Genomic DNA, 21,509 nt, shown 5'->3' on the forward strand with positions numbered 1-21,509 from the left:
GATTTTTATTTCCGAAACTCAATAACCACTTATGGATTTATTTTTCTAGAATATATTCTTTTCAATTCTGGATTTTTATTTACAAAATTAAGGACATTTTTGGAAATTAAAAAAATATGTTGGGTGAAGGTTAAAAATGATAGGAAGCATTTGCCTAAAATGAGTTTGCACTCCTTATGTGGGACATGCCAACCCAACCCACATTTTACAGATCAAACATGAGGCGGGCCTATACGGAACCAACCTGCGTTATCAACCCTAGTTAAACTAATAAATAAAATATCAAATATTTAATTAAACTTGTGATTCCATGGTTAATAACTCCATAAATAAAATTTAATAGTTAATACATTTAAACATATAACTTGTATGAAAAAAAAACTCTAAAATTTGTTTTTTATATATACTTCTCTGAATTTAAATATAAGTATTGGATATTATATATAGTATAATTTCACTTTATAAAACATCATTAATTTAGTTGTGGTTTTACTTCACACATTGTTCGTATAATGTAGTGGAAAAAGCAAGGACAAAATTGTAAAGAATCCATTTGTCCTTACAAATGAAAGTGGCCTAAAAGATTTCTTTCCACTTTTTTCCATCCTTCATTTCTAAAAATAACATTAACAAACAACAATAATCTACTCCTTTTAATCCGCATCAACACTGTATACTGGAAAACAAACACAACAAATAATTCTTTTATTCATCACATCATTTAACAGTGAACATTTTAGGATTTTTTTTAATTAATAATATTAAAATTAAATGATGAAAATTGATTTTAAAAATTAGTGTGATAATAATTTTTTTTTTATATTTGAGTTTGGAGAAAATATAAGAGCAGAAGAAGCATAATAATAATGGTGTTGCCATCAAATTTTACTAATCACATTTAAAAAAAAAACTTATTCTATAACTTCTTTCATTTTAATAATATATTTTTTTTTAAAAAGTAATTACATAAATCATACAATGGATATATTGTAAGTGATTTTTTTTAGGTATTATTTTAAATAGTGAAATTTCTATTATTAAGTTATAGTTTTTGTCGGGTGTTATACATATTATTTTGTTATTAAAATTAATAAATATCATTCTTTGAAAGTGAATTGGGTTGATCCTATATTTAAAACGAAATTATTTATCAATTATAGTTAACTCCATTAAATAAATTAGTTGTAAAATAATTTTTTCTCACAAGCCATTAAATGAACAAGGAACAGTTGGTGTAAAAAAAAAATAGAACATTGTTATATTACATTTAAAAACTTTGTTTTACTGCAACTAAATCAAATTTAACATCTAAAATCTACACACTCTATAAAATCTTAGAATGTCTCAATCTCTAACCAACAAAAACATGAATTTGCTTTCAGTGTGTATGTTACAATTACAATGAAAATCATGGACTCATCGTAACTTGAAAAAAAAAACCGGAATAAAATAGACAGCTATGATTCTTTGCATTTCTTAACATTTTAAAACAATGTAGAATGATAATAATTTCTTTGGTCTCTTGTCCTTTTCGAACAACATAATGAATTTTATTTGCCAATTTGAACAACTAAATATAACCTCACCGACAGAAAAAAGATGTAATTTGATTGGCAATAACAACTTCAATTTATTTTTTTAATGGAGATTTACTTGCTGTAATATTAGATTGCAGAATCCTCGAGAACTGTGAAGGTGCCAAAAAAAGGAAAAACATAAAGTTGGGAAGGACCATTCGGTTGGTGGAACTTGTTGCAGTTTATATTGAGATTTGAACCTGAAGGCACCAGTTCGAGGCAGACACAACGCAGATCTGTCTTAGAACTTCTGTCTTCTGAAACAGTAACAATGGCAAAAACCATGACTATGTGCTATCTTTTGCTCACCCTTTCCTTCGTTTATGTTGCCACTGCTGATACTCAAAGTAAGTCCAAAACAAGTCTCTTTTTTTTTTTCTCCCCATCTAGTGATTTTGGTTTCAGATTTGGAATGCTGCTGTCAGTGTCTGGGGTACTCTAAGTTTGATCTCCCTTACAATCTCTTTAAGATGTAGTATTTTGACTCAAATCAAGTCTTCTTGATGCGTCCCATTGTAGCTTCTTCTCATTCTGGGCTGTGTTCTTTACATTCTAAATTTATCGATTGTCTTGTCTACAATGCCAGTGATGCTGTCAGCTGTTCTATGAGTAGATCTCAATTGCTTAGGACTTTCGTATATATGTTTGGTCTCTCATGGTAAATTGTTTCATGGCATAGAAATTGATGACATTTTAGATCTTGGACTATAATGGTGGAAAATGGAGAATGGGACATAAGGAAAGTATGTTAAGAATGTCGGCTGATTCTTGATTTGGACGACCGATCATGTTTGTCTTCCTTCAGCTTTAACTAAAACTCGTTAAGCATCATGTTTCGGTTTCCTCGTGGAGTATTCTATTCGAGGATGTTCATCTTCTGTGTATAATAGCAATAACCCATTTAAGGCTTACTGTTTTGGAGCTAATACAGTCATTTCCCCTAGATTGATTTCATTATAATATAACTTTTGCTTTATCTCTGGCGTTTCTAGTTTGAGGAAAGAAATAGAAGTGTTGATATGATTACGAAACAATGAAGTTGTAAAGTACGTGACAGCCAGGTGGCTTTGTTTGACACTGTAACTTTTTATGTCTGGTAAGGAGCAAACAAGGTTTTGAAAAATGGTCTGCAACCATACCTGTATTTTCAACATTAAGGATTTTTGAGTGTTTGCTACCACAGTAGTTGCATTTGTCCTTGATTTTCCGCAGTATCAAGGATTGTGACAAACTATAACCATTGCTACAGTCACTATATAAAATCTTAGGAGCAAAGTGAATTGACCTCTGTAAAATTTATGCCTTTATTATTTGGGGCTCAAACTTTTTCTGTCCTTCCACTTCCATCTGCTACAGGGCTTTTGAGAAGTGATGCCTGTCGCTAGGATTTAATTGATGGAACCCTCAAATGGTGACCTCTTTTATGTTAAGGTGGACTTGTTTAGGAATTAGGATTTAGGAATTTGGAATGAGATTTGATATCGGTTCATAGTAGAACATGTTTAGGCAAACAAATCTCTAGCATTTATAATGGCTACTGTAAATCTGTATTTTTCATAGATGAATTGATTGTTTAAGCCATACTTTAGTCATCTTGGAAGATAAAGTTTGGGAATGAAGTGCAGGAAGAAAGAAAAAGAAAATTGTTGCTTTGAAAAAATTCCTGACTTGTATTGCTCTCAGCATGATGGCAATTATTGGCAATCTGCATCATATTTGTCTTAATTAAGCTTGTGTTTGCCAGATGGTAGGTTCTTCTGCGGGCGAACATATTAATATTAAGCAGTACATAATCTATTAATTGAAGTTTTTTAGTTCCTTTTTCTTTGGATTTGTCTTGTATTATACGTGTTTGAGATGTTAGTGTATGTTTCACTACCTGTTTTTGTTTGATAATGTGTCAAACATGGTTCAGAAAACCTAGTTTCCTTGCTTTCTTACATGACTACTTTCCTCAAATACAAAGCCTCCTTACTCAGTTGTTCTTTAAAATCCCTTTTGTGACACAATGAGCAAAACTTTGTTGCAGTCAAAGTTACTAACAACCCTGCTGACAAGTTGGTAGCTGCAATAAACGAAAACAGAACTGCTCACAAGGTATCAGCCTTAACAGACAACCCGGGTCTTGCATGTATTGCACTACAATACATTAAGGCATACCAAGGTAATTGTGGTGATGTGGGCGGTTCTGATGGCAAGAAGCCTCCGGAATCTCAATTTGCGGAAGTTTTTGCTCCAAACTGTGGTGTTAAGGCATCAACTCTTGCTCCTATGACTGGTCGTTTCCTGGGGTGCCAGACTAAGTATGTACATGCACCTGAGGCATTTTCTGAAATCCTCATAAGGAACCAAAAGAGCTTAGACATACTCTACAGTAAGAATCACACTCAGCTTGGTGCTGCTGTGACAGGTACTGATGGAGGGTCTCCATATTTCTGGTGTGTGCTGTTTAGCAGTGGCAAACCTAACCAAACCTTTGCTTTTGAGGGTGGTGTGGCTAAAATAACAAAGCCTGGTTGCTTTAGTGGAGCGAATGATGAGTGCAGTGGAGCCAGTGATTATAGGTCACCACTGAATGGGATGTGGGTATTGGCCACTTCAGTTCTGATTGCAATGATGGGGTTTGGTTTAGCATTATGAGCATAAAGTGAGATAAATTGTATGATTTCTACATGATTTGGAGGTAAGGTAGTCTTTGTTGTATATTAAAAAGGCTTGTTCTCAGCTATTCTTTTTCTCCCTTGTTTGATTTGTAATTTGTTAAGAGATTCATTTTCCCCACTTTCTTGTTTACATCTAAATTTTGTGGTATTGGCTCTTGCAAATTCTCTTCAGTAGTACTACAGGTTTCTTCTTTTTCCCCCTTTTTTTTTAAAAAAAAAGAGATGAATTAAGCTACATAAGACTATTTCTGTCGTTTTAACAGGGATTTGGATCTTTGGGAATATATCCGAGACCCTAAAAAGTTAATGGGCACTATTGCATACAATTTTTAAGAAATATTTACAATAAAAATACTGATAATATTTTTTCACCACATTCTTTATTATTGACAGAGAAATTAGGGAAACTCATAATTTTCTAGATCTTATTTAATAATTAATGAGTTTAATATTTTGTAGATTGTATTTTTTTTTTTTTACATTAGGATGTCACTCTAAATTTAATTAATCTCTAGAATGATTGATTTGTAAGTTACGGTTTGATTTTAATTATATATTTAACTTGAATTAAGAAGTTGACTTTTAAGGTTAATTCAATCTTATAAAATTGATTTATAAGGTGAGATTTGTATTCACTTATATAATATGAGATGTCATTACTCGTATGTGGAACTATATAATGGATAATCGGATAGCGATAGGTTATCAATTGAAGGCTAATTCTTCCTGGATTAATTGTGATTTGCACCCAACACCTGTATAGGAAATATCTATTTTGTCTTTAATCTTCTGGATATCCATATTCGCAATACAAATAAGAAAGTTCTGGATATATAAGTCTGAAACTGAGATGTGTCTTCTAGATATAACTATCCACTATCTTATTTGGACACACAAATGTTTTTTAAACACTAAGATCCAAAAGTTTTTTTTTCTCATTCCGAATGTAAAAATTCAGAAGATGTGATAAGGGTAGTTTAGAGTTTTAAAATAAATGTTGGGTGCAAATCACAATTGATCGATGGAGGAAGAATTAATCCCAATTGAACTTGTGTTTAAAAAATTATACCACAGAAAAGCCCTATAATTGCATAATTTGTAGGTAGTTAATTAATTTGTTTAACTAAAAGGAAGTTATTAGGGGTGTTTAGTTGGTGAATATTTTCCAAAAGGATACTTGCGTAAAAGCATTTTTTTACAGTAGAGAATATGAGAATTTCCATTTCAACGCAATTGTGAATACAAAGATAAATGGAGTGAAAAACTTATAAATGTATTCACCCTTTAATTTGTCACGTATAAATTCAGTAATTTTACTTATAAATCTTTCATATAATTTATCATAACCAATAATTAAAATAAGGTGTTAAGCAATATTGAAGAGTTTCTTGTCAGCATTCTCCTTGCACCAAGCAAACCTTAGCAATCACCTTTATATAAGCCACGTTGTAAAAAAAAATTTGAGAGCACCTCTCATTGTCTTAAATTAAGATCACAAAATGAGTGTTGAGTTTGTGCAGAAGAAGATGGGAAAAGAATAGGAAATTCTACAGAATAATTTTGAAGATCTTACAAAGTTCGATGAGCGTCAAAGGGAGGATTTAAGATTCAAAATAAGCAAAAGAAGAGTAAGGATGGCAAGAATACCGCCAGAGGAACCAATAACTCTGTAAATCCAGTAACGATCAAAGCCAGCAAGGGTTCGATCGAGAAAAGCCGATGAAACTATGCCGAAAATCAGTACAAGTAAGAGAAAAGGCAAAAAGGCATCAACGTTCAAGGGTTGGTCTTCGTCTTCCAACTCACACTCCGCTTTTCGGTCTATGTAGAGAGGAGAAGCCACAGCCAGAAGCACCAACCCTATAGCAGCCAATCTCTCGTATGAAGAAAATCTGCTACCCCTTCTGCAACCTCCAATTTCCATTCACGGTATTCTCTCTCTGCCTAACTTTGTTTCTGCTAGAGAGGTTCTGCACTGCAACTGTTCTGAATAAACCATCCAAATCTCAATTTCAACGTTAATTTTAAAAAGCTTCAGCTACACTCACCTTTACTTTTTTTTATTCAAGTAATATTGGTAATAAACAAAAGTTTTAGGATCTTATATCTATTAAGCCGAGATACTCTCTATTGACGTGTTCGTGTTGAACATCCGGATGGACATGACACTCGTATGATAATTATAGGATATGTATAGGGTGAAGTGTCCAATTCAAAAATATTTATTTAATTTTTGATAATTTTAGTACAAATCTAATATAATTTTAAAAATAAGAAATACATTAATTTTCTAAAAATTTAAATTTATTATATAAACTTTTATTATGATTATAAAAATAATAAACAAATAATTTTGAATCAGTCATAAAAAATATATTTTTCTAAAAAAAAATTGAAACATACTTAGTGCACATAAATATTTATTATCAATTTATAAAATTTATAATTATATAATATATATATGTTCAATATCCTATACTTTAGATATTATACATATTTTTTATATATGAGTGAGTGTTTATGCTACATAGGTTATATCACTATTTTTAACATCATATACAACATATCTCTTACTTTTTGGATTTGAATTATCTAAAATTTTAATTATTTTAATTTTTAAGCTTTTATTTGAAAATTGAAATAAATAGAACATTGAGGTGTGTTTTTGTGTCTGAATTATTTTTAAACAGGGAAGAATCTGGCTCAGACAAGAAATATAGAAACTCAATAAGTTAATAAAAACTCTAGCTTCAAGATAACAAAGTGACAAATTCAATTACACTAGCAAAGTGAACAATTTACTTAAACTAGATCAAATGTTTGTTTAACCTAGTGAGTTAGACAAAAGTTTTGCTTAAGAGAATTAGGTGGTTTGATCAAGCTTGCGGAGATATGAAAAGCTCATGAATATTTTATTTAGATTATGTAGAATTCATATAAATAAAGACTTACAACAGGATTTTAGATAAAGTTTGTTTTATTTGTATATTATTATAAAAATCATAGGTTATTTAACTACAAATTTAAAGTTATTGCCTTGGATACCGTTAAGAAAAACACTGCAACTTTTTTCTATGCTGAAAGATGATCAAGATATAAAGTGCAGCCGTGGTACCAGAAGTGGTTTGTTAGTGATAAAGTTGGAGTTATTACATTGTAATATTGTAGAGATATAAATAGGATTCTCCATTAATAAAGCATAATATTCGCTGCACTGCTTAAATTTATGTGGAATCTGATGCCTTTTCTGCAGTGGATGGATGTCCGTGCAATATCAATTGTAAAGAAATGCAGAAGCTTCGTAGAAGCTTCATAATGTGCTAGCCTTATAGGGTCATAGAAATATTTAGCTCCAGTAAAGAAAACTAGAGGAAATTTACAACGCAACTTTCGTGTTTTTTTATAAAATTAGATCATTTTTAGAAAAAATTACATAAAAATGAGTAAGTCGTATTTAAGGAGATGATTTTGAAAAAAAAAGTTGTGCTTGTAAGTCGTACTTTTATAAGATGGGTGTAAATTTTTTGTGCTTTTTATATTAAATTAAATATTTTAAAAAAAAATTACATAAAAAATGAGTAAGTCATATTTGAGGAGATGATTTTGAAAAAAAAAAGTTGTGCTGGTAAATAGACTTCCGTTGAGTTTTTTTTTTAGAAATAGTGCATTTAATGATGCAATTATCTTAAGTCGTGTTTTCCAGTATCTTTATAAAAGAACAATAAAAAATATTCAATTTTTTTTCTATTGTAATTATGATAATAAAGTAATTTCATACAACTTCTCTTGAATTTAGAGTATGAAAATACATATTTTATTTAATTGTATTATAATAATAAAGTTTCATGATCAGAATCGTATTTAACATAACTATATAAAACATGTAGAGATTCTTAGTTTTTTCATTAAGAAAAAACTTATTCAAATATTTGATCTGAAAATCAACTAATAGATATTCGTAGTAAAATTGTGAAGCCTAGAAGATTATTAGAAGTTGTGAATGTATGACATTCACTTTTACCAACTTTCAGGAGATTATTATTAAGATAAATATATTTGATTGACTAACTTATAAGTTTCTTTAAAATGTTGTATAACCGGATCCTCTTTAATTTAGTCATTTAAACTTTTTTTATTTAGTTCTTGATATGAATGAAAAATCATAAAGTGGATTAGTTTTCAATTAAAAGTGTTATCACAATGCAAGTCACTGGATACTTGAGCAGTGAATTGGGATTGTGCCATCCGATGTTGAAATCCGGTCACAAAATATAGTCCTTTTCATTCCTCCTCAGGATGTCTCTTTTACGTTTAACTGAAAATTGCAAAAGTTATCATGCTTTTTAAGATAAATGAAAGTTTAAATGAATGAATTACATAGCATGATTACTGGTGGATTATATATAATCCAGCTCCTTATTCAATGATCATAGGTTTATGGACATGAAAAAAATACCTTAGGATTAAAAGAAAACAATGGTATGTTTGTACTGAAAAAATAAAACAAAATAAATTGTGACTGTGGTGGCTTGATCTTTCCACAGCAAACTCCATAACTCTACAATCCTTGGAATCATAAGCTGGAAAATTGCGTTGCCTAGAACTACCATAATTAGATGGAATCATCAATAACAACTTATATGAATCAATAAACAGCCAGAGGCACAAATAAACTCTACCATCACCTATTTAGCACCACCAGACGTCCTTGACTTGTTCCCTAGAAGCCGTCTCATCCACTTCTTCTGTGAAGTAGAAAAATTAGAAGCTTGTAATGGTGTTGCAAGACCTTGCTGAGATTGCTCTGTGGTTGGAAGCTCAGCAGGGATTGCAGCAGCAGTGCTGGTAAATGCATTTAGAACCAAGAATGCTAGAATGGGGGAGAGATCCAGTGTTCCTCCCAGAGGGGGAATAAGTCCACGGAATATGTTCAGGTATGGGTCACATATGGTGCTGAATGAAACAATAATCATTTTATTTGACATTTCAAAATTCTTGAAATCAAATCTGCTCCACTATCTATCATTAAGCATGTAACAGTGAAATGTCAAAGGATCCTGATCTATCCCCATACCCAAAAACAAAGTGGTAAATCATATTATGGTTTATGTTTGGTGCATGAGTGGCCCTAGGTTTATATACACTAAGATAACAAACCAGTCTCAGCATAAAAAGTTTTCAGTTCAATCCTCATCATCCTGTATAAAGACAAATTTCAGTTGCTATAAATACTGTAGAGACCAATACAACCAATAAAAAAGTATTGCTGATGTAACTTTTAAGGTAATTATAATAAGAATTAACAAATTGAACATTTATAACAATTAAAACTAGACACAGTACATATTCTATTTACTTTTGAAAATAACCACCTATAAAAGTTAAAAGTAGAACTAAGTCTTATATTCTTGAGTTTAATTTTTATACAATGTTAACCTAAGAAGTTTTATACTATCAATTAAATAAAGAAAAATCGGGATAAATGTTATTTCAAGATGCTTGATTTATAGATGTCAATCTGTGATATGATATGATAACATGATACAGCAATTGAACAAAATAATACTAATAAAGGAGGGTAACTCACCTGAGGGGACTAACAATGGAAGGAGGAGCGTTGGGAAACCATGTCAAAACAAGCCTAACAATGAGCAAGGTGTTGTAAATGTTCAAGAAATTCGAAACCCCATTAGCCACAACTAACCCTGCCACGGAATCCCCTGGTAAAACAGCAGCAAAATTATGATTACCCACCGATCTCACGCTACCGTGCTTCCGAATCTGAACCCAAACACAACAAGGCTTCACATTATTTTTGCCAGATAAAAATAGAACCAAAAAGACGAAAGTATAGAAGCACCTGGACGCATAGGGTGTGAAATTGGGATTGGAGAGAGATGATTTTGTTGAGGAAGGGGTTCTGAGAAGCGAGGGTGTGGAGAAGGGTGAAAAAATGGTCAGCGGCAGTGGTGAATGAGGTGTGGAGTTGAGGCGGAGAGAGGAAAGTGGTGAAGTTGGAATTGGGAAGCGTGAGAAAGGGAATTGCAAAGGGTATTTGAGGGTTTCCCCAACAATGAGAAACCTTCTTAGTCTTCTCTATCTCCGTGGAGGAGTCATTAGTGTTGTTGGCACCCATTTTAGTTTGGGTTCAGTTCAGGAAAGGAAACTCCAACCTCCTTCTATTCTATCTTACATCAACCTCTGGAGCACAAATAGGATAACCTTATCTTCTCTCTCCTTCTCCAAATTCATTTCATGTAAACTCATTAGCCTTTTTTATTGTAACCATATTTAAACCATGTAAAAATATATATTACTTATTTTACTGAAATTATTAGCTTCAATTTTGTTCAATTCGTATTTATAAAACTCATTGTACATTGAATGAAGTGAAAGAGTAGAGAGAGAAAGAAAAATAAAATGTTTATAGTTAGATATAAAAGAAATTTACTTTTACCGTCGGTTTGGTTAGGAATTCGAACCACTCGATCACGATAAGAAGGTCATCTGATGACACATGGTCGACCGATTCATGACGACAAGTCATGGGTTGACAAAATCAGTAAGGTTAATCCATAATTAAGAATTGTTTAGCACAACCTTAAACATAAATCAACCTGTAATTCGGTCCACCAATGAAGTCTCATTAAGGTAATATAAATAACACATATTTCAAGAATCAGTATATCATTATCTACTGTACTCTAACAACCGAGTGCCGACACTTTAATTGACTTGATCGTCAAAATCCCGCAGATACCATCCCAGTCTGTACGATCAAATGACAGAAAGGAGGAAGGTGAAACAGGAAGTTGAGAGTGACAACTATCAATAGAAGGGAGCAATCATTCTCTAGTCCTCAATCTCCATTCTAGAACAAAAAGTAATAAAAATGATTTTTTTTAATCTTTTATATAATAAACAGTAATAATTAGCAAACAAATAAAAAAACATTAAATTAAATAAATATTATAATAAAAATACATTTAATTATTTATCCGTTTCTCATGTATATCTAATTTATTTGCTTCTTACCTTGACATTTATCCGTTGGTGGCGGCCAGTTGTGTAAATGGACGTGTCAAATCTTGATTGGGGGTGTTTGAAATATTCAACTAAGGCCTCTACCGTGCGAAATTAGCAGGTAACATGAAAAATTGGTGGTTCACAAATCCTTCTCTCCTCTCGGATTATGGCTACTCGTTTCGTCACATTTCCTCTCGCCGCGCAACCCAAGCTCTGCTTCAATTACACACCCAACCATGCTGTCCAATTCATTTCTCCGACCAAAAGACGTCGCAACCGCAAAAGTAACCGCCACAGCCATGAGATTCTCCGTCCATCATTCGCAGTATGCAGTTCCCTCCGGACCGAGATTGGCTCACCGGAATCCGCTTTTGTCCGAGTCCAGAGAGAGAGAAAAGACTTGCTGGTTCTGCTTGACGTCACCGGCATGATGTGCGGTGCGTGCGTCTCCCGAGTCAAGAATATCTTGTCCGCTGACGAACGAGTCGACTCGGTCGTGGTCAACATGCTCACCGAGACCGCCGCTGTTAATCTGCACAGGGTCGAGGAGGAACCGGCCAGCGTCGCCGAGAGCCTCGCACGGAGACTGGGCGACTGCGGATTTCCGACGAAGCGGAGAGCGTCGAGTTCTGGAGTGACCGAAAACGTGAGGAAGTGGAAGGAATTGGTGAAAAAGAAGGAGGAATTGGTCGCTAAGAGTCGAGGCCGCGTCGCGTTCGCTTGGACATTGGTCGCATTGTGTTGTGGATCGCACGCTTCGCATATCTTTCACTCTTTGGGGATCCACATTGCTCACGGTAGTACTCGAATGGAGCGTGCAAAGTTCGTTATTCGCTATTCAGCTACAATATGCTTAAACGCAAATAAACCAAGCGGGAAGCGCAATTTGTAAACGCTTTCTTGTAGTCTTTTAACTTGCTTTCTATGTGCAGGATCGCTTTGGGAGATTCTTCATAGTTCGTACGTGAAAGGTGGTTTAGCTTTGGCGGCTCTATTGGGTCCAGGACGAGGTTAGTTCTTCTTTCTTTTCCCTTCTTGATACACAGCAGCAACTTCTCTTGAAGTATTTAGGAGAATCGTGTATTCGTAGTTTTACTATTTTCTTACTGTGTATGATTCATGAAAATGTTGCAGAGTTACTCTTTGATGGCCTAAATGCATTTAAGAAGGGGTCGCCTAATATGAACTCTCTCGTGGGATTTGGTTCTATAGCTGCATTCATCATTAGTTCCGTGAGATTCGGTCTGAAATTTGAGTGTTCGGTTAAGTTACTAGACAATAGAATTTCTGATTTGTTTGAACTTGTCTTTGCTGTAGATCCCGCTACTTAACCCCGGCCTAGCATGGGATGCATCATTCTTTGATGAACCGGTGACTTTCTTTACTTTTATTTGTCCTGATATTTGTCATTGGAAAATCTGCCACCTTTTTGTTCTATCTTGGGTTGGGGTCTTGTTTGTTTATATTTAATAACCTCTCACCTTTGTAAAATATGTTATTTCTTGTTGAAACTTTTTACGTTCATGTTGTGTATAAGCTTCTCATGTGAGTGTTGAATCTTTTAGCGTGCAGGTCATGCTTCTTGGTATCGTGCTTCTAGGACGTTCTCTTGAGGAAAAGGCAAGGATCCAGGCATCTAGCGATATGAATGAACTCCTTGTAAGTTTTAGTGTGATTCACCTCTTTCATTTGATAACATTCCAGTAAAATAAGATTTATATAACCTGGTTATTGCTATCTGGAATCAATAATGTTACACATTTTGTAGGGTTCTGTTAGTAATAACTGCTTCAATGTCATTGGAACAGACTTTGAATTCATTAATATATTCCGTTGGAACAGAATTTTGATTTATGAATATGTTCCCTATGATGAGTAAATGGCTTCTTAAGGTTACATGATAAATGTGACAATTTGTTGGTTTTCCATGTAAAAATCCAATCTAGTTTCAACTTCCACTTCCATTTCTGATAAATTATTATTTCTGGGAAAAATGAAAAATCCAAGAACTGGAACTTTAGTTATAAGATAAAGTGGCTTATATGGAAATTAAGCATCAAATTATAGTTTTGTTGTTATTAATGACATTTCTTCAGAGTAATGTTTTACTGTAAGTTTATTTACTTTATCTTACATGATTACGCTGTGGTGAATTTTTTCCAGTCACTTGTATCTACTCAGTCAAGACTTGTGATTACTTCAACCGAAGGTTCCCCTTCTACTGACACTGTGCTTTGCTCTGATGCAATTTGTGTTGAAGTCCCAACTGATGATATTCGAGTAGGTGATTCTGTGTTGGTGTTGCCTGGAGAGACTATTCCTATAGATGTAAGCCTTTCTGATGTCTATTGATATTCAGTTTATCTTAATTGAAACATAGCATTAAGTTACTTTTGTGGTACGTGAATTGATGTGAGAGTGCACACATATCATTGCATGAAGTTTGTGCTCCCTCGGACCAAATGCTCAATTAATAGGATGTGCCTGATATGCCAACAATGTCTTATAATAATAACATTGTTATGAAAATAGTCATTCAAATATTTACACTTAAAATTTTTGGTTCATGTGGTATTGCTTGCTAACTAGAGAAATGCACGGTCAGGGAAAGGTTATTTCAGGAAGAAGTGTTGTAGACGAAGCCATGCTTACAGGGGAATCACTTCCTGTATTTAAGGAGAAAGGCCTCACAGTTTCAGCAGGAACTATAAATTGGGTCAGTCTTTAACTTTGTGTTGTCTCACTAAATTCACATGTGAGGCACATGAGTGATTTCAATTCATCAACCTTTGCATGTGAGCAAACTTATTGATCTATTTCTTAAGCCAAACAAATTTCTGTTTCAGGATGGTCCTTTAAGGATTGAAGCTTCTTCAACTGGTTCCAACACTACGATATCGAAGATTGTACGCATGGTTAGTATCTCATCTTCTGTAATGGATTAGTGATAAGATGATGTATCATTTAAATGATATGATAATGTTTTTTCAGTTTTTTGCTGAGTTAAAAATGCAATTGTTATAGTTTTGTAGGACAATGTGGTGCTGAACACATTGTATAATTGCTTTGCTTCATTTGATGTTTTTAGGAATATTTTGAGCTAGCATTGCTGATAAGTCCATTGATTTGCGATTTGTGGAAATCAAACAATTGTAGAGTTTCTGCAATATTACATCTTTATCTTGGGAAATTTAGGTTGAGGAGGCTCAATCACGTGAAGCACCTGTACAAAGGCTTGCAGATTCAATAGCAGGGCCATTTGTATATAGTGTAATGACTCTGTCAGCAGCAACATTTGCATTTTGGTAAGTACTTATATTTTTTTAGTTGATAATGTTTGGATTTGCTCCACTGGTCCCAAATGGTAGTGGGGTTTGTCATGGCTATTATTAATTTAGTATGACATATTGATGTTATTGCTATCCAGCCTATGTGGCTCTCCCTGACACTTAGATAAGATATAGTTGTGTCCCATGCAAACATCAGTGTCTTGCAAGATTTATGATTGTCATGCACATTTAACTTTCCCGAGTAAAAGACTTAATGTATACAGTTCATCTTGCCCCTTATCTTTGACAAAGTTGTTGCATTTATCTCCAGGTATTTTGTTGGATCACATATATTTCCTGATGTTTTGCTCAATGATATTGCGGGCCCAGAAGGAGATCCTTTGCTCTTGAGTTTAAAACTGTCCGTAGATGTTTTGGTGAGCCATTTTAAACTCTAGGGTCCCCTTGTAGTTGGTGCTTCAAGTTTGCAACTAAAATTAATCTGATGTCCTTATTCGCTTTTCTTTCAATATCTCCTATGAAGCACCCCTTTTTTTACTGGCTTTCTGCATGCATCTGTTGTTGGTTAGGACGTACTTGACAAAATCTTGCATGTCCTTTATGAGTCTTCAGAATTGCAAACAGCCTTTGATTTGGACTCTTCACATAAATCAAATCTAAAACTTCATGCTGTAAGCTAGTAGTTGTGGGCTTATTTATCTGGAACTGATTGCAACAGTGTGTGGATAAAGATGAAGAAAAAAAAATAGGGTCATGGAAATGAGTGTACGGAATTGCTCCTGATAAAAGAAAATTTTCAGGCAGGACACGAATGTTGGTGTTTATAATTACTGAGTTTATTTAAAAATAATCTTTGTCCCCATTTGTAGGTTGTTTCTTGTCCTTGTGCATTGGGTCTTGCTACGCCCACAGCTATCCTGGTTGGAACCTCACTTGGTACGATGCTTTTGCTTTCTCTATTTAGTAAACTTAGACAACTGTTTCTTGAAGTTACTTGAACAGTAACACTGCACTTATAATTACACTTTAACTCCATTTACTATTGGTTCAGATTCACTTTAGACCCATAACGTGGTGACTCCGATTTCTTGTTTAATGGGTCTTATATAGATTTCTTCTTATATTATAGTCTGCGTTGGCAAGAGTATAATAAGGACAGTATTCTAGCATTCCTCCTCATTGCTCAAATATTGATTCATTTTATCTGATACCAAGGTTTTCAATTTTCTTATCCTTGAAAATGATTGGCACTGAGTAATCTAATATCAATCACCTTTTTTGCCATTTATACTCCTAATAATACTAATGATGGATACGGACAAAAAAACTATTAATGATTTAATGATGATAAGGATAATTTTGTAAAGTTGTTATACTCTTTCACATACTTATTAGTTTTTGTTGGTTGATGTAACTAAACCTACAACACTTATTATGAGACAGAAGAAGTATATCTTTCATATATTTTTTATTGTTTCATTTAATTATTTACCAGTCTTGGTCAACTGTGGTTCTATAAATATATATTAATAAACAAGACACAAAACTATTGCGTTACAAAGTAACCATGTCTTAATCAGGCCTGGGATAAGGTGTCTTATCTAGTTTTTCTTATGCACTCGAATTTGTCAACTTTTATGGTGTAAAACATGCTGCCTAGCAAACTGTTTTTTAGTATCTCCTTTTGTAACTAACTCTCACATTAGGCACGTGTTGACAAATGACCAGGAGCAAGAAAAGGACTTCTTATTAGGGGAGGGGATGTGCTAGAACGCTTGGCCAAAGTAAATTATATCGCTCTAGACAAGGTAATTCCATGTTCATAGACAGTATTATTCGTCTTTCCTCAATCCTCTCCATTCACCATATATACAAACATTTATATGGTAACATGCATATATTGATGTAATAAGGACTGTATTAATGACTTTAGTAGGATGAATGTCTTAAAGAAATTATTTGTATTGTGAAATTTCACATCGAGACAGAAAAATCAAAAAAATATGTGAGTGAGTGGTCCCTTATGTTCTGCTTTATTGACACGTAATGGGAGCCTATATAGTATGGTGTACTATGTTGTAGAACAGATATACATTATGCATAACTAATGAACAACATTAATTACTTTGAAAGAAAAAAAAATCTATACACTACTCCAACTTAATAGACCGGCTATAATTTCTCTTGAAATATAATAGAAGGAAGAAGATTTACTAGCACTGTGCTTTCAGACAGGAACCCTGACGAAAGGAAAACCAGTTGTGTTGGCCATAGGCTCTATCCATTATGGAGAGTCTGAAATTCTTCGGATTGCTGCTGCAGTGGAGAAGACTGCATCTCACCCAATAGCAAAGGCTATTGTCAATAAAGCTGAGTCATTGGAGTTGATCCTTCCTGTCACGAAGAGACAGTTAGTTGAACCAGGTTTTGGCACTTTAGCAGAAGTAGATGGGCATTTGATTGCAGTTGGGTCTTTGGAATGGGTTCATCAACGCTTCCAAACAAGAGTGAATCCGTCTGATTTGAAAAATCTGGAACATAGTTTGATGAATCATTCGTCGAATACAACATCTTCTAAGTATTCGAAAACTGTTGTCTATGTTGGACGTGAAGGAGAAGGCATCATTGGTGCTATTGCCATATCTGACACTGTGCGTGAAGATGCTGAATCTACTGTAATGAGGTGAGTTTATTTTGCCCTATGTGTCTTCAGAATATTCTACCTAGTATCACTCGTTATAGGCAAATAATACCAGCGCTGCTTCTGACCAAATGTGAAGTTGGTTCACTTCACTTTCTTCAGAATAAAAGTGCAGTTTTTTTTTTTGTTCTACGAGCTTAGCATTCATTTCAAGCTCAATACTAGCACACCGGTACACCATTTTCTTATCCATTATAATGTACGCCATATACTGAATTTAATATATTTCCTGCATTCAATGGAAGTATTTACCAATTCAAATATGCTTGTTTTTTTAATTCTTCATGGGTGCATTTTCCGGCTGACTTTGTTGCATTTATTGGAAGGCTCAAGCAGAAGGGGATTAAAACGGTCCTCTTGTCAGGGGATAGGGAAGAGGCAGTTGCAACAGTAGCAGATACAGTTGGAATTGAAAATGATTTTGTCAAAGCATCTTTGTCTCCGCAACAGAAGTCTAGTTTTATTTCCTCTCTAAAAGCTGCAGGACATCATATTGCGATGGTATGTTGAGTGATGACAGCTGTACTTGACCAAGTTCTCTCCCCCTCCCACCTGCTCTTTCTTTGTAATTTTCATTATTTTGGGTTTTGGCCTTAGTTCAGTGGAGAATCATAATATGATAAAACATCCACTGAACTTATAATATGATAGTCAGGTTGATCTTAAATTTAGCACGTACTAGTATTATAAGTAGCTATAAAGAATTGGATTTTGTTGTTTTCAAAGTAATTGAGATATTTATGGTTGCTATTAATTAAAGAACGTGCCATGGAACAGCTTCACACCAAAATGCGTTCGCTGTAAAAGCCTCATGCTGTGGAATTGCACTCAACTATTGCATGCATCTACCAACGAACAAAAAAATGACATTTTTACTAAGACAGTTTTTTTCTCCCCTTTTCTAAGGTAGGTGATGGGATAAATGATGCACCCTCTTTGGCTGTAGCTGATGTTGGAATTGCTCTGCAGAATGAAGCTCAAGAGAATGCTGCCTCGGATGCAGCATCTATTATACTTCTAGGGAACAAAATTTCACAAGTATGTCTTTTTATGATGCCCCAAATTTTGTTGTTTCACCTATATGCAACCCCAAGCTATTGATCTTCTTTTTTTCATTTTCGCCCAAATGGGTGGCAGATGGTGAAATTTTGAAATACTTGAAATTTTCATCGCTTGTGGCAAATCTTAATGTTTTCTCATTGCTTTCAATTTACACGATAATACAAGTGACCTGCTCAAGCAATCTTTTGTTTAATACAACAATGATGATGGCATAATGCATCGCAATATATGGCTCTCTTTTTGGGATGGAGAGGGGGAGCAGTTGTCCAAGCAGATGGTGAAAATTTTCAATACTTAGAAATTTTCATTGGATGTGGCAACTTTAAATGTTTTCTCATTGCTTTGAATTTGCAGCATGATACAAGTAACCTGCTTAAAGTAATCATCTGTTTCATACCACAGTGATGTAATGTTATATTTTTTTTATGAATGGAGTAATTTCCTGTTTTTTAGCTTGTTAACTTTTATTAAGGGAGAGAGAAGAACAAAATAGAAGGAGTTGTGGTGGGGAAAAAAGGAGCCCTGGTACTAAGGGTGGGCACAAAATCCAAATTACAAAATTCAATCCATAATTATCCAAATTCATATTAGTTTTAATCCATTTAAATGGATTTATCTTGAATCCAAATCCATATTTTTGGATTTTAAATCCAATCCATTTAATTAGATATAGATTGGATACATTTTTGGATTATCCAAATTGCATTTTGGGTTGGATTTTGACTTAGCCCGATCCAGGTTGAGCCAAGACAATTCGGGCCCATGTTGAGCAAAGTCGGCCCAAGTCCACGTCGAGTTGAGTCGTTCGGGCCCAAGTCAAATTGTGTCGGTATGGGCCAAAGTCGAGCCAAGTCATTTCGGGCCAAAGTCGAGCTGAATCAACCCTTGGCTAAGTCGAGCTGAGTGGTCGATATTGAGTCGACCCGAGTCGGTCGGGGCCGATATTGAGCCGAGTCAGTCCAGGCCCATGTCGAACTGAGTCATTCGGGTCCTATATTGAGTCGAGCAAACCCGGTCTGATATCCAGATGACCGAGCCAGGGCTAATGTCAAGCCGAGCGGACCTAGGTCGATGTCGAGCCGAACGGGCCAAGGCCGATATTAAGTCGAGCGGGCCCAAGCTGATGTAGAGCCAAGCAGGCCTGCCGAATGTCGAGTCATGCAGGCCCGAGCCCATGTCTAGACTACCAGGCCCAGGCCCAGGTTGAGTCGAGTGGACCCGGACCCATGTCGAGCCGAGTACTCTCAGGCCCATGTTGAGCCGAGAAAAACCGGGTCGATGTCGAGTCATCTGGACCTAGGTTGATGTCGAGCCGAGCGGGCCCGTGTCGATATCGATTCGTTTCAACCCAGGCTGATGTTGAGTCGCCCGGGCCGGGGCCGATACCGAGTCGTTTCGGCCCAGGTCGATTTCGAGTTGTGCGGGCCCAGGCCGATTTTGAGTAGTTCGGTCCTGGGCTGATGTCGAGTCGAGCGGGCCCGCATCGATGTCAAGCCCAGTGGGCCCGCATCGATGTCAAGTCATGCGAGCCCAACCGATTTTGAGCCGAGCAGGACTAGGTCGATGTCGAGTCGAGTGGGTCCGGACGATGTCGATTGGATTTTAAATCCAATCCATTTATTTGGATTTGATGTAGATATGGATTTTAATGTGAGTGAGTGGATATGGATTTTAAATCCAATCCATTTATTTGGATTTGATGTAGATTGGATTTTGCGATGAAGACCCTCCCTCTTATATAGTAGTAACATACTCAAATTTCAAAACTTTCTATCACTCTTCATTTTCTAACAAATGGTGGGTTTTTTAATTTGACAGGTGGTCGATGCGCTAGACCTAGCACAGGCAACAATGGCAAAAGTGTACCAGAATTTGTCTTGGGCGGTCGCCTATAATGCTGTTGCCATTCCCATTGCGGCTGGTGTGTTACTTCCCCAATTTGACTTTGCTATGACACCATCACTTTCAGGTCAGCAGCATTCTACCACTCCATTCTTCTCATATATTTCCTCCGGCTATTTAAGAAGTTATATTAATCCACACTTGTTAAGAAAGATGATTAATTTAATTAGTAGTATTTAAGTTGTTTATAATTGTAAGAATTTAAAATTATCTTTAAATAATTAATGTATGGAAAAATAATAGTAGTAGTATAATTTGAATTTTTCAAGCTAAACTCTGTAATTCTTTAGCCTTCACCAAAGAGAGCCGATTGATGACATTTTCTTATTTATAAGAAAACAATTAAAATAATCAGGAACAACTAAAATATAGTTTTATAAGAAGGGATAAAAAAAATTCAAAATAATATCTTATAATTAGAAAGAGAGTATGACACACATAAGACCCTATTTTTTTATGAATAAAAGAAATAGCGCTCTTGCTTTCTGCATATGGTGGTGCTTTGAGTATGTATTTTTCTTTATGGCAAAAAATGGTTATTTTCTGTTTGTCGCCCTTAATATTTAATCACAGGAGGACTGATGGCTCTGAGCTCCATCTTCGTGGTTGGCAACTCACTGCTTCTACAGCTTCATGGGTCTCTGATCTCTAGAAAGGGTTAGCTCTTGACAGCATTTATTCCCATTCCGGCACATACATGCTTAAATAACCTAGCATAGAGTATTACAGAGTAATCTGTATTTATTAAAAGATGTGAGTGTATATTTTAATAAAAAGGAGAAAAAAAACTTCGTAATACTTATATTTTCAGTGAATTGACAACTTAAAAAATATCTTGGTTATTATTTTCTTAACAATAAGGAAGCAGTAACGAAAATTTAAACATTGAGTTCAATGTCTTGTATATTCACATCCATTAAGAAAGAAAATTGTATGTTTTAATACAAGAGCATCTGCATATTTCAAGATGTGGTTTTCTTTTCTCAGAATCATTATCTGTATATGAGGAGAAAATAAAATATGAGATCTTCTAGGATATGCATTATTGGATTATTTTCTTGGAGTGATAACTTTGAGAAAAACTGAACTAAGTGTGGGTTTAGATTAGATTGGAGAGTGTATGTGTGAGAATTTGAGGGAGTGGATGTGTGAGGAAAGTTTATGAGAGTTTGTGAGTGCTATGATGGTTGTGAGAGAGTTTTATTTTTTTTTTAAATTGTTAAATGTTACTTTATAAATTTATCCTTGTCTATTAAAAAATTTTAATAATGAAATGAGTTATTTTTAT

The 21,509-nt window shown here is 34.6% G+C and overlaps 4 protein-coding genes across 4 annotated transcripts; 2 read left to right on the forward strand and 2 right to left on the reverse strand.

Annotated features, from left to right (window-relative positions):
- The first annotated feature begins 1,534 nt into the window (after positions 1 to 1,534).
- On the forward strand, positions 1,535 to 4,402 carry LOC137821290 (uncharacterized). The gene is made up of 2 exons (XM_068625806.1): positions 1,535 to 1,924; positions 3,607 to 4,402. Exons 1-2 carry the CDS (start codon positions 1,849 to 1,851, stop codon positions 4,215 to 4,217), a joined length of 687 nt encoding a protein of 228 aa, XP_068481907.1. The 5' UTR covers positions 1,535 to 1,848; the 3' UTR covers positions 4,218 to 4,402.
- A 1,198-nt stretch (positions 4,403 to 5,600) lies between these two features.
- LOC137821288 (copper-transporting ATPase PAA2, chloroplastic) lies at positions 5,601 to 21,187 on the forward strand. The gene is made up of 18 exons (XM_068625804.1): positions 5,601 to 6,169; positions 11,305 to 12,063; positions 12,199 to 12,276; positions 12,401 to 12,498; positions 12,584 to 12,637; positions 12,839 to 12,925; positions 13,430 to 13,594; positions 13,872 to 13,982; positions 14,113 to 14,181; positions 14,462 to 14,571; positions 14,867 to 14,972; positions 15,426 to 15,492; positions 16,285 to 16,364; positions 16,788 to 17,239; positions 17,584 to 17,758; positions 18,164 to 18,295; positions 20,138 to 20,288; positions 20,795 to 21,187. Exons 2-18 carry the CDS (start codon positions 11,433 to 11,435, stop codon positions 20,881 to 20,883), a joined length of 2,655 nt encoding a protein of 884 aa, XP_068481905.1. The 5' UTR covers positions 5,601 to 6,169; positions 11,305 to 11,432; the 3' UTR covers positions 20,884 to 21,187.
- Positions 5,829 to 6,164, reverse strand: LOC137822237 (uncharacterized). Its single transcript, XM_068627133.1, has one exon. It carries the CDS (start codon positions 6,162 to 6,164, stop codon positions 5,829 to 5,831), a length of 336 nt encoding a protein of 111 aa, XP_068483234.1.
- LOC137821289 (ylmG homolog protein 2, chloroplastic) lies at positions 8,704 to 10,523 on the reverse strand. Its single transcript, XM_068625805.1, has 3 exons — positions 10,101 to 10,523; positions 9,828 to 10,021; positions 8,704 to 9,193 (listed from the first exon to the last, which is right to left on the reverse strand). Exons 1-3 carry the CDS (start codon positions 10,374 to 10,376, stop codon positions 8,926 to 8,928), a joined length of 738 nt encoding a protein of 245 aa, XP_068481906.1. The 5' UTR covers positions 10,377 to 10,523; the 3' UTR covers positions 8,704 to 8,925.
- Positions 21,188 to 21,509: the final 322 nt, after the last annotated feature.

Source organism: Phaseolus vulgaris, chromosome 9 (assembly GCF_000499845.2).
Source record: "Phaseolus vulgaris cultivar G19833 chromosome 9, P. vulgaris v2.0, whole genome shotgun sequence".
Taxonomy (NCBI): Eukaryota; Viridiplantae; Streptophyta; class Magnoliopsida; order Fabales; family Fabaceae; genus Phaseolus; species Phaseolus vulgaris.

Excerpts from the sequence above, each read along its gene's own strand:
- LOC137821290 (XM_068625806.1), top strand. The coding sequence starts at position 1,849 with ATGGCAAAAACCATGACTATGTGCTATCTTTTGCTCACCCTTTCCTTC. Across the intron at positions 1,925-3,606 it reads TGCCACTGCTGATACTCAAA|TCAAAGTTACTAACAACCCT; the intron begins GTAAGTCCAAAA and ends ACTTTGTTGCAG.
- LOC137822237 (XM_068627133.1), bottom strand. The coding sequence starts at position 6,164 with ATGGAAATTGGAGGTTGCAGAAGGGGTAGCAGATTTTCTTCATACGAG.
- LOC137821289 (XM_068625805.1), bottom strand. The coding sequence starts at position 10,376 with ATGGGTGCCAACAACACTAATGACTCCTCCACGGAGATAGAGAAGACT. Across the intron at positions 10,022-10,100 it reads TTCACACCCTATGCGTCCAG|ATTCGGAAGCACGGTAGCGT; the intron begins GTGCTTCTATAC and ends GTTTGGGTTCAG. Across the intron at positions 9,194-9,827 it reads TCCATTGTTAGTCCCCTCAG|CACCATATGTGACCCATACC; the intron begins GTGAGTTACCCT and ends TGTTTCATTCAG.
- LOC137821288 (XM_068625804.1), top strand. The coding sequence starts at position 11,433 with ATGGCTACTCGTTTCGTCACATTTCCTCTCGCCGCGCAACCCAAGCTC. Across the intron at positions 12,926-13,429 it reads GCGATATGAATGAACTCCTT|TCACTTGTATCTACTCAGTC; the intron begins GTAAGTTTTAGT and ends AATTTTTTCCAG. Across the intron at positions 16,365-16,787 it reads ATTATATCGCTCTAGACAAG|ACAGGAACCCTGACGAAAGG; the intron begins GTAATTCCATGT and ends CTGTGCTTTCAG.